The sequence below is a fragment of the Rhododendron vialii genome, chromosome 12a, assembly GCF_030253575.1.
Source record: "Rhododendron vialii isolate Sample 1 chromosome 12a, ASM3025357v1".
NCBI classification, from domain to species: domain Eukaryota; kingdom Viridiplantae; phylum Streptophyta; class Magnoliopsida; order Ericales; family Ericaceae; genus Rhododendron; species Rhododendron vialii.
This window is the reverse complement of record NC_080568.1, coordinates 9,985,797-9,998,200: the sequence shown is the minus strand read 5'-3', so window position 1 is coordinate 9,998,200 and position 12,404 is coordinate 9,985,797. Positions and strand designations below refer to the sequence as shown.

The following is a 12,404-nucleotide window of genomic DNA, read 5'->3' as shown; positions in this document are numbered from 1 at the left end:
TTTTTAACTAGTAATTAGTTGTATTTTTATCCTATAACCCTAAATTTTAACTGTTAATTACTAGTGTTTTCAATCCCCAAACCCTAAATGCTGATTTTTTACAATTAAGTAGCAGTGTTAACTGTTAATTCACATGTTCAATTTACAAAAACCACATGCTCCATACACAAAACACAGATCTGAACCAAAAAAATATAAAAAATAAGGAGGGCGGCAATAGGAGGAAAGGATGGCTGCTACGTGGTTGCAGCAATATGAGGAGAGGATGGCGGTGACGATAGGAGAAGAGGATGGTGGCGGTAGCCGGTGATGGAGATCCGGATCGGGACGTTGGCGAGGCCGGGGGCTCGACGCGGGTTGTGGAGGAGATCGGGACGGAAGAGGAGGAGGAGATCGTGGCGGAGGAGGAGGAGATCGCGGTGGCGGCGGCAGAAGGAGAGGATGGCGGCGGTGCGGTTGCAGCAGGTTGCGGAAGAGATCGGGGCGGAGGATGAGGAAGAGATCAGGGCGGTGGCTGCGTCAAGAGGAGAGGATGGTGGCGGCGCTGTCGTTGGTGCGGGCGGGAGGGAAGGAAGGGTGGCGGCAGCAAGAGGGCAGATACAGCGGCTAGGGGGATCTTTGGGAAGAGGAGAGGAAAATAATGAGGTTTAGGTTTAAGTATTTATAGAGGTGGGAATTGGGGTAAATTTGTAAAATTACACCTACATGATCTATAAGGAAGGAAACACACTTATCGTGTATAGAACTTGGCCGGCAATGAAAGTGAAAAATAGGACCGACCTGAGTCCAAGGTACTAAAGGCCCATTGCTGTTTCCACGCTCAATTGAGATTGTAGCGTTCTAGCTTAGTTTAATATACTTTAATCTATCTAGTCAATCTCTAACTGAGCTTCAATTAAGTTGATCACAAATTAAGCCAAGCTGCCTAACATCAACTTTTTCTCTTTTTTCCGTTGTTTTAATTGTACTGTAAAATTATGGAGTAGATCGTTGCATACAAGTTTATCGAGCCAAGTTGGACTTTTGCATGGATAAATGTGGTTTGAAAAAATTGTGAGGATTTATAGTTACTGCTGCGATTTTTTCTGATTTTTTTTCAATAGTTAATCATTCATCTTTGCAACAAGTCTCAAAAAATGTAATAAAAAATTCATTAGGGACCAAAAAAGTAAAATATTGATGGCAAATGTTAATAAATAGCCCAATGGTAAGATAGGAAAAGGACAAAAAAACACACTTTATTAGACGTTAAAGTGTAATGAAAATTGTCAATTTTTTCTCTTCTTTTTGTCTTATTGCAAACCAGTAGACTGTCAATAGCATAACTTAATTTTAACCAAGAGTCAAAAAAAATACCCAATTTACAGAAAGACAAATATTTTTTGGAAAAAGATAAAATTTCAGTTTCTTTAAATTAGAACCATCCAAAAAAGAGCATAATACTATCACTAGTACTACAAGTCCACAACAAACGACTGGAGTTTGGAAACAAGAAAAGTAGAAACAATTTTACAAAAAACCCATCGAACTCTGCCGGCGATCTGAAAAGCTAATCATCCCCCCAAAACTATGGGCGAAGCCACCGCCGAAGGTGTTTCAGATTCTTGGAGCTGCACCCACGAAGATAAACAGCCAAGAACGAAATGAGGGGGAAGATCATAGGGGCATAAAAAGAGAGGACAGATGGCAAGTAAAAGAAAAACTAAAAATGCTGCAAACTACCTCCTCCAATTGTAGCTTCAGGCAGCCGCTCGATTGAATACTTGTGCTGAGTGATGTACATAATCGGAACACCAGGGACCTGTTCATCAAGCACCATATTTATGCACCGCAATTAACTCACAACTAGATTAACCAAAATGGGAATGAATTACATCACTATTATACCTTGCGGATCCTTCTCTTCAGATCTCGATCACATGTAGCAACAATGTAGCATTTATGCTGTTTCCAAACAAACATTTCACGCAATTTGGTCAGCAAAAAGAATAGCGAGGGATGCAACAAAGCAACCTGGTTACAGCCACAGCATTCCCCATGGAGGCCAAAGACCATGGCAAACGTATTTCGACTTATATTAAAGCTTATGATAAAGCTTAGAAATGTACTATTCCAATTCGTAGGGGACAGGGAATCAACTAAAAGTTCAAGGAACCCCACAAATAAACGATGTGTTTTGCAACAAAATACAAAGTCTTCCATTGATTTGGCAATTGAGAAAAATATTTATTGGGGAATGTGGAAGCACCCTCTGTCCATTTTAATAAGTCCCACCTTAGGTCCTAAGCTACATAACCATTTTGCAACAACCATAATGACAGATTTGGTCAACATAACTACCACACAATAACCTTATTACCACAAAGAAATCTAATTCAAAACTTCCACCTTTTCCTTTTTCTAGTAAAAAAGATGAATTGCTCCTAATCGTTTTCTTCGTAAGCCATCAAACTCTGTCCCATTATTTTCGTTTTTTTACCTTCTAACTCACACATTATATCTCTTAGACTAGTAAAAAATGAAAACATGGTACAGCAGATAGATGGAACTTGGATCCAAATCACATCTGACTGGTATGCTAGAAACATAAATAAACCATATCTGACTTATATGCTAGAAACAGAAATAAACCCTATCAGATGTATATGTAGGACACAGACCATCATACCTGGGTAACTCTATCAACGATACAGTCATCAGCATAGGTTCCTTTATGAGTACAGGGGAGTCTGTCAAACCGAGGATCTTTTGCAATCCTGTTGGTAAGACAGTAACAAAGTTAGAGCTTATTAGATGAGGCTTGCTACATATGAAGCACCAATACTTCCAACTACTTTCCATAATCGTTAGACACTCGGGGGCCACACAACACACTAGGGACACGTGTCCAATAAATTTGATTATTTTTAAGAAGGGGACACACTGGGGACGCTTTGGGGGCACATGTGCCTCAACTTCAAAACCGATGGAAACATGAGAGAGATTGATTCATAAATCATAAGATTGAAAGATTACTTATGGATTACGATATTTCAAAAATATAAGAAAACAAGTGCGAATAAATTAATTTTGACCTAATTAAACCCATGTTTGACTTGTAATATCTAAAAAGGAGACTATAAGAATTATAAAGATCTTATTTGTTTTGGTTGTTTCCAGATGGAATGTTCATATGAATAACTGAATATCAATCCTATCATATATGTACATAGTTTTTGCTGTGCCCCTGCCGTTTTTGTGTCCTTATTAAGAATTTTCGTGACTCGTGTCTTTGTCACTGTCTGTGACCGTATCTGTGCTTTTAGGTCACTGCTACCCACAAAGATCAACATAGCAGAAAACCTCAAGGCTTATCATCAATAAATTCCTCGATATAATCATAAATCATAAAGATACCACTTATGTGAAAATATTGTAAAACAAGCCACTGGAAAGTTGAAATGATACTAGCATAACACCCTGGCTGAAACATATATACTCAATAATGGACATTAAATTATGCTTGTAAAAATTTGAATACCTGCAGAAACTAAAACAATCGAACTGTATATAAATTTGAACCCTACTTTCGCATAACCTGAGAGTTTCAATGCTAATGCATTGTAAAACCATGGGGAATATTGTATAATCTACTTATTCTAGCACGGTAAATGCGTGTTTCTTCATTTTAAAGGTTCTAGGAAAAATTCAGTTTGACCCCTTGTGGTTTGGCTCATGTGCGGTCACATATGATTATCAGCACATAACCCACCTATGGTTGTTGGAGTAATGTGCACAGTTCACTTCTGTCAACGGAACATGTAAATGACTTAAATACCCTTCTCTTCTTCCCCCCACACTTATACAGATCCACATACATATATAACCACACACAGACAAGCGTACCTATCTTTACATACATGCACACATTGCACAGACATATACGTGTATATATACATATATTAGCACCATACTGTATACGTTCATGCATAAATTATGTCATATTAGAGAGAGAGAGAGATCTAAAGTTGACGTATGTGTAGGTTTATGTACGCATGAAGTTCTGATTAACTATATAGTATATATTTTGTTCAAAAGTTACATTTTATGTTCATATAAATTAGGAATTTTTACTGGTATATGGTTCAATTGGATTTGCAGCCATGGAAAGAACCCACTTGTTGAATTCAAGCATTTCTGACCAAAAGCACTAGTTGAATTGAAGCCATTAACGGGACCCACTCTGCAACCACCCAATTACAGTCTATTTTCACCTTCGGATTGTCCAAAAAATTTCACTTTGTAGTTTGCACGTATTGAAATCGGGTATAGTAACAAGAAGGGAGTGAGTTGAAGGAAGATCTCTAGAGAACAGGGGTAGATTTTGATAGAGATACATGCACTGTGTATATGTGCAGTGAGAGAGAGAGAGAGAGAGAGAGAGAGTCGTATGCGTGGGGGATTGAATCGAATTTAGAGAAAACCCAAAGGATCACGAACTGTGCAGAGTATCCTTTTGATCTTATCTTCTGATAAAAAACTTCAATTCTGAAACAAACCTAAGCTTGAATCTGGGATGCACATCCAATTTCTTGTTCGATAATTTTTGCCCAATAAGCCTTTAGAAGAAGAGGAGTTCCCCGCTGATTGGCAATACCAGCAGCTATGTAATTCTTTCTTCCTGTAATTCATTATTTATACTCAAATGTTAATAATATGGACATTTTGATACAAATCGGTGAGTTAGGTCTGCATATCTGTATATGCGTGTGTGTAGGTGTGTTGTAGGAAGATGAAGAAGAGATGGAGGTGGAAGACTGGGAAGAAAAAGAATGGCACTTTTGTGATTCTAAAGATAGATAAGGGTTCTTTCTCAAAACCAGCGTGAGTTACACCTCCAGTTAATTTGGATGGAAAATTTGACTGTGCACATTCGTCCAACAACCACAGGCAGGTTATCTGCCGATAATCATATGTGAGGGGGTGAAACCGCACACGAGCCAAACCACAAGGGGTCAAACTGAATTTTTCCCTAAAGGTAATATTGCAGTCATATTAGCATAGAAATGCATGTATTGGATGGTTTACATGGTTTCGCTTCTATCCTAAGTACCTGATTGAAGAACAAGCAAAAACAAATTTCCCAACTAGAGCCAAGATAAGTATCCTAAAGAATCATGGGAACATACCTCAGTGCAACGCGATACTTCTGACCTAGTTTCTCAAGTTCTGCCATCACACAATCCGTAATACAAGGAGTACCTGTGTTACCAAAAGGGTAGTAGGAGACAAGTTTAGAGTTTAAGAAAATGCAAGTCTTCAATTGCTTAAGGACAAGAAACAACACATAGCAGCAAAAGACACACAAGCGCCACTAGGCAGTTGAACCCTGGAAGCTAAACCACTATGTAATGACCTCAATTATAACTATGATACTGTTAGGCTAACGGCTACCCCAAGGACTTGGCCAGAAAAAAATTTGACATACTCGTGACCAAGAGTAAGAAAGCACAAACTTACATTTCGCATATAAGCAGTCCATCATTCCTTTCTCCAAATCCAACTACACCAAGAATATAATGAGAAATTATACGAAATAATGAATAAATTAGAGTCATGTCAAGCTAACAAGTTAAAAACTTAACAAAAAGACCGTCTAATTTAAAACAAACAAAGTTGAAGTAAACATCTATAGAACCCAGACTATTACCACGATTTTTTCAAAAAAAAGAATAGTCTTATACAGCATATGATGGTAATTTATGCGAATTTAAATTAACAACAATTTGCAGAAATCCACGGGGTTGCTAACAAAACTGGAAAATAAGTGATACAGAATCCTGCGATTATGTGTCTGTTTGATCTGCTTCAGCAACGATGGAGATGAATTGCATTCAAATTGAATCAAACTAACACATATCAGCATAAACAAGCCTTTAACTATAGACCATTTGCTTCTTCAAGTGGAAAAAATCGTCGTTTCTATTTCTGATAGATAGGGAATAATCTCATCTTTTATTTGAAACCCTCTTTTCAATGGATAGAAGTCCATTTAAAACAAAATTATGAGACACTTTCTTCTCCGAGCGCAGACACAATGGGTAATTACATTCAATTGTTTTCCATAACTGCACCACTAATCAAATGCGGCACCCGAAAGAATTATCAAGCCCACATGGTCAAATTAAGAATGCACACAGAACGACACTATCCGAAAACTCACTTTATTCTGGATAGAAAAATTGATGAAGTTAGTGTCAACCAAAACCCGATAGGGCGGTCCCAGTGCAGTGTTATGCTTGAAAAAGAGAGCAGATGAAACATATGGCCTGCACCATATAAAACAATAGTTGTTGAATTACTTACCTGTAAAAATATCTTTTCATTCCAACACATGTGCCAAAAAAAAAAAAAAAACTGTATTAAAAAGGAAGGGCGCTTACACATTTCTAGGAAGATTTTCCTGGTGCAAATCCTTCTTTTTAGGGTTCAAAATCACTTCTTTGAGCCTAAATACACAGAAAGTGCGTTAATTGAAAACAATACACAAATCAATATATGTATACATGCGTGCCTACACACACACTCTCTACAATTTCTATCCACACACACACACGCACACGCACATATATATATATATATATAGAGAGAGAGAGAGAGAGAGAGAGAGAGAGAGAGAGATGACCTTACTGTTTAATTGCTTTAGAGGTGACGAGCTTCTTCATAACCGCGAATTTGGGTGCTTTCTTTGCTTTTCCCATCTCTCTTTGCCTGTGATTGAATGAACACCAGCGTTTTCCAAACAGAATTCCAATATATCAGAATCCTAGACCCTGATTCAGAGAGAGGGAGAGAGAGAGAGAGAGAGAGAGAGAGAGAAATTTGGCCTACGGTGGTTGTTTGGGTTAGGTTTTAAAATGTTTGGAGAAGAAGGGTAAATTACCTGATTTACCTTGAGATTTCTAAAACTATGGGAACCTCGTATAAAGTTTCTTAATTTACACTTCTCACCCCTTTCCGAGTTGTCGGAATGTCGGATAAACAGAGTTAACTATGTTGTTGTTTTTTTTTTGAGGGAGGGCAAGAGGGTAATTTCACTTACTAAACTCACCTAGGCAATTGCTGACTAGGGAGAGGTAGAGTGAACCTTTTAACACACACACAGTTAACTATGTTGTTGAGATAACTAAAATACCCCTTATGAAAAAATTCAATACCAAGTCGCAAAATCAGAGCTTTGGGAGATAAATCAGATAAGGGAGTTTTTTTTAGGACCACTGGAATCCTCTTTTTAATCTAGAAAATGAATTGATTTTTCAACTTTTATCACCAATTATCCTTTATTCCCTGGACATAAATGTACTTTCAGTCTTTCACGGATATCTTTACTTCTTTTATAAATAGCAATACACTTTTTGCACATAAAACATTGCCCACCGGTAGAGGTTAGCATTTTCTGTTGATAAGGGCATCTCCGCAAGAAATACTAAGGGTGGGTTTGACCAATTTTTATTTGGACTTTTTTATTTTTTGTAGAATTATAGCCTTACATGAATCCTTGTCGGTTTTACTTAAAAGCTTTGTTGGATAGCTTATTTGTCTTGAAAAGATGAGTTAGAAAAGTAAGTAATTTGAGTCAAACTTTAAAAACATTCGTAAAAGGTACAAATAATTAGAAAAACTCTCTTTTGGATATTTTTATCTTTTTTAGGCTTTGACCATAATTTCTAACTTTTTTATGTTTCCTAAGGCGCTGCTATTCGCAGCCCTTTATTTTCTCTTATAGCCCACTACATTTTCGGTAAATGGTTGTTGAAAATCATGTATAACATTTTGGTAAATAGCTGTTAAAAACAAGATTATATTTCGGTAACTACATATCGAAAATATGTTCAACTTTCGGTAAACAACTGCCGAACATATATTTTCGGTAAATAACTGTTGAAAAAAATATTATATTTCGGTAATTGGATACTGAAAATATATCTCAATTTCGGTACCTAACTGTCGAGTATAATTGAAAATTTTTAACGGGCTATGGGAGAAAATAAAGGACTGTGAATAGCAGCGTCCGTTTCCTATCATCAAGATAAATGGACAAGCAAAAAAAACTCAACGAAAAACTAAGAAAATACTATTTTCATTCAAAAAGTTTTCGAAAAGAAGTTTGCTCTTCAATTCATCTCCCGTAACACCCCGATTTTTTAAGAAATTTCGGAAGCATTAACCCAAAAATACACTGAATTTTACAAACTATTAAGCCCCTATTTATCCTTATACAAAAATTACAATTTCAAAATAATACAAAAATCTATGTATATTTGTTTAATAAAAGCAAATCCAGAGTGACTCTAGTTTTGACACGAATTCCAAGCAACGTTGGCCCAGACTCCGTTCCAGGGAGTCCCACCTATATCAACTGCTCCATTGTGAAATCCTGCACACTCTGGCAAATTGAACGCCGAAGCAAACGATTTGCCAGGATACAAACGTATCCTGAGTGATAATTCACTAAGTAGAAATCCTAAAACCCAATACCACAATATGCAGATCAACAATATAATAATTCATAATACACAAAAGGTACAGAATAATAACACATCGTCTTTTTCTTTACTATCCATCATCTTACATGTAATCTAAGGATCATCTCCGCGAGATTCTTTCCTCCCACATCCACTAATTACAATCGTCTCATGGGTCCACCATTCCTCTTACTTATCCTGCACCAGGGTCCTAGTTGAGCGCACCTAAGTTATGTATCGAGTATGTTCTCACTTAAGACCATAACAGAAGGATCGAGTCATCCCATGACGTATCGTACATTAGGGTCAGACATCCACTATCTCACGTTAACTATAACCGTCTCATGGGACCCATTCTCTTTCTTAAAGAGAAACTTCCCATGACGTATCATACATTAACGTCTCACTAACTATAACCGTCTCATGGGACCCATTCTCTTCCTCGAAAAGAAACTTCCCATGACGTATCATATATTAGCGTCTCACTAACTATAACCGTCTCATGGGACCCATTCTCTTCCTCAAACAGAAACTTCCCATGACGTTTCATACATTAACGTCTCACTAACTATAACCGTCTCATGGGATCCATTCTTTTCCTCGAAGAGAAACTTTCCATGACGTATCATACGTTAGCGTCTTACTAATTATAACTGTCTCATGAGACCCATTCTTTTCCTCGAAAAGAAACTTCCTATGACGTATCATACGTTAACGTCTCACTAATTATAACCGTCTCATGGAACCCGTTCTCTTCCTCGAAGAGAAACTTTCCATGACGTATCATACGTTAGTGTCACAACACTGGGCCCCGCAGGTAACCTATTTCAACACAGGGCCCCATAGGTTACCCTTGCCATCGCCATGGCTTAATTCACAATCCACGCAGTACTCACACTTTCAACACTTTACCATTTTTCATTTACTTATCATCGTCTACATGATTCACTACTCGTAACCACCCCGGGAACCTATTTGTCCAATCTACCGCCACAATAAAATATCACACGGTTCAACATTTCAACTAAAAGTACTAACAATACATAACCATACGATAAAATTAATCATGTCATAGAATTAATCATGCGAGTAACAAAATAATATTCAGTCAAACAATTAATTACTACACTTAAAATTTAAGTCTATTTCTCTCGTTTAGAAATTTTATAAAACATTTCTACTATTTAAACATTTTCTTTAACTTTCATATTATTCATAGATTTTACAAACTAATTTTTATTGGAAAATACTTATTGCTAAATTTAGTATTTACTAACTATATTAAATATTAATATGAGATTTTTATAACAACAAAATTATGCGAGGCTATTTTAGTCAATATTTATTAGAGTTAAAGATTAACTAATATATAATCTAAAAAATTTCTTGTTTACAATCTAAATAAATTTTTACTAGTAAAATATTCTTGTGAATATTTCATAAACATTTATCTATCCCAATAATTTATTAAACACGTAAACGTCCACTCAAATACAAATCAACAATGCATCATCAATACTAATTTCACAATCAAACACTTGTTAAACAATAATAAATTTTCACAGAGTATAACACTAATCATTCTAGCACAACCGGACTGAATTTTAATATAAACAGGACTAAAAATAAATTAACAATTTAACAGCAGATCATCATCTTTAATAAACTTTAAATCTAAGTCCTAACTCTATTAAAATGCAAATTAAGGTTTCGGGTTTCCAGAAAATTACCTCAAACGCGATTCTAAGTCCGGATAAGTGTTGTACGGTGTCCGTAGATCGCCATCGTGGTTTTGAAATCTCGAGACAGCGTCCGGCGGCACTCCGACAGGGCCCGCAGCAGCGGTGTGCCCATGAAACTCACGGTGTGCACACACCTACAGCCACAACTCTCTCTCTCTCTCTCTATCTCTTTCTCTTTCTCTATTCTAGACTCAACAATAGAATTGAGAGTAAAATAATATACTGGTATTCAATTTTCGGATTTATGTGGGTATGTATAATAAGAGAGAATAAGATAGCAAGAATGTGAGAGGATAAGTGTAAAAGTGGTGGAATGAGGAAGGAGAGTGATACTGATAACGATAAAAAGATAGGGGACAAGTGCCACATTTGGAGGGGGGTTTTCAATTCTAATGTATGTGGACGCATGTATGTACATGGTGAGAATGTATCTAGATGTTTTTATGTATAGAATGAGATAGAGAAGTGGAGAGTTAGTTTGAATAGAGTTCTACTTAGGGTTTAGATAGAAAAGATAAGAGATGAATATGAATCACTGATTCCCTGTATATCTAAAGTTTAAATACATATCTTATACAATAATGCAAATAATATCAATTGTACACATAATAATATATTTTAATTATTCAATCTAATTAATTATTGAATTAGAAATTTAACAATATAAATTTGTATTAAAAAAAATTCGGGTCGTTACAACTCCAACTACAAATCTCAGTTTCTAATCTTTCTATGTTAAAAAGTTTAACGTTTTTTTTCACAACTTACCCCCACATGCACCAACATTCAAAATTTTGCGAAAACGCAAATTATCATTTCAAATATTCACCAAATATATTCATGATTTGTGTCAAATGAAAGGTATTGTTGTAACCTTTTCATTAGTACTTACAGATTTAATAAAAAATGATTTACTCTTTCAAAGTTATAATACGTCATAAAAAATAGCAAATCCGTTTTGAAAATAGAGAATTGGAGATAATTATCTCTCCATCTTTTTTTGGTGCCTCCATTTTTTAAAACTATAAATGAACTGAGTCTCCATTTTAGATACCTACATGAAGTGTGATTGGATGAATTTGATTCTCTATTTTGAACTATAGAAGTATGATGGGAGACTCTCTATGTAAACATTGAATTCGATTGAGAGAGGGAATTTTTAATCCCTTGTCTTTCCTCTCACTATCACCACACCCACCTTGGGGTGTCTTAGACTCAATCAAAGATTAACTATATGTTTAGTTTTCTTCTTTAGTTTGTGGACTTTACTTTACAATGAGTTTAGTTTCTTCTACTAATAAAGCATTTCATTTTATACTCATGTCATGTTAATATTAATTTGCAACATATGTCGAAATTAGGGGTGGCAATTTAAACCCAGACCCATTAACAAACTCAAACCCAGCAACTAAAAAATACACTCAACCCAACTCATTTATTAGTTGGGTAAGAATGGGTCCAAACTCAACTAACCCATTATTAGTTGGGTCTTAATTGGGCATCAATTGAGTCAACTTAAATGACCCAATGGGTCATGAAAGTAACCCACCAAAAATTCTCATCTCTTTACCGAACTTCACTGGGAATGAAGGTACCAAATTTCATTGGGAATGAAGGTACCAGGTCTCTCTCTCTCTCTCTCTCTCTCTCTCTCAATTCTTTTGTGCTAAATTACATGTGTCCAAAAATATTTTGAACGGTCCGAATTAAAAATCAATTGTGACCGGTAATAATTATTTTGACCAGTCAAAATTGAAAACACATCTCATCCATCGATTGCGCGAATGGACTGATGAAATTGCGCTCTGCTGTGAATAAGTTTTTCTCATGGTAGTTCCGCATAGGGTTTGGATTAAAAAGTTAAGTGACTTATTTTTTTGTCCTTATTAAAATTTTTTTGCATTTTTTTATTTTACGTCAAACTTTTGTGACTTATTAATTTGTTTCGACGAGAGGAATCGGAAAAGTTAAAAAATTGATCGAAACTTACAATTTTTTGAATAAAGATAAAAATAAGTCAATAAGACAAAAAAAAATTTACTTATTATTGTCTTTTTGAAAAAATTTATGATTTTCGATCATAATTTTTTACTTTTTTGATTTTTCTCGACAAGACCAATCACTAAGTCATTGATCTAATTATCTAATTTTTCATCCA

At 35.7% G+C, this 12,404-nt stretch overlaps 1 protein-coding gene across 2 annotated transcripts; it reads right to left on the bottom strand.

The window, feature by feature from the left end:
- Nucleotides 1-1,429: 1,429 nt before the first annotated feature.
- Nucleotides 1,430-7,035, bottom strand: LOC131310574 (uncharacterized). Of its 2 annotated transcripts, XM_058337666.1 has the most exons (9): nt 6,670-7,035; nt 6,423-6,488; nt 6,203-6,308; nt 5,500-5,542; nt 5,169-5,241; nt 2,669-2,756; nt 1,888-1,944; nt 1,723-1,801; nt 1,430-1,610 (listed from the first exon to the last, which is right to left on the bottom strand). In XM_058337666.1, exons 1-9 carry the CDS (start codon nt 6,738-6,740, stop codon nt 1,597-1,599), a joined length of 597 nt encoding a protein of 198 aa, XP_058193649.1. In that variant the 5' UTR covers nt 6,741-7,035; the 3' UTR covers nt 1,430-1,596. The 2 variants fall into 2 exon arrangements, with proteins under 2 accessions (XP_058193649.1, XP_058193648.1); XM_058337665.1 differs by lacking the exon at nt 1,430-1,610 and having other exon boundaries at nt 1,621-1,801.
- Nucleotides 7,036-12,404: the final 5,369 nt, after the last annotated feature.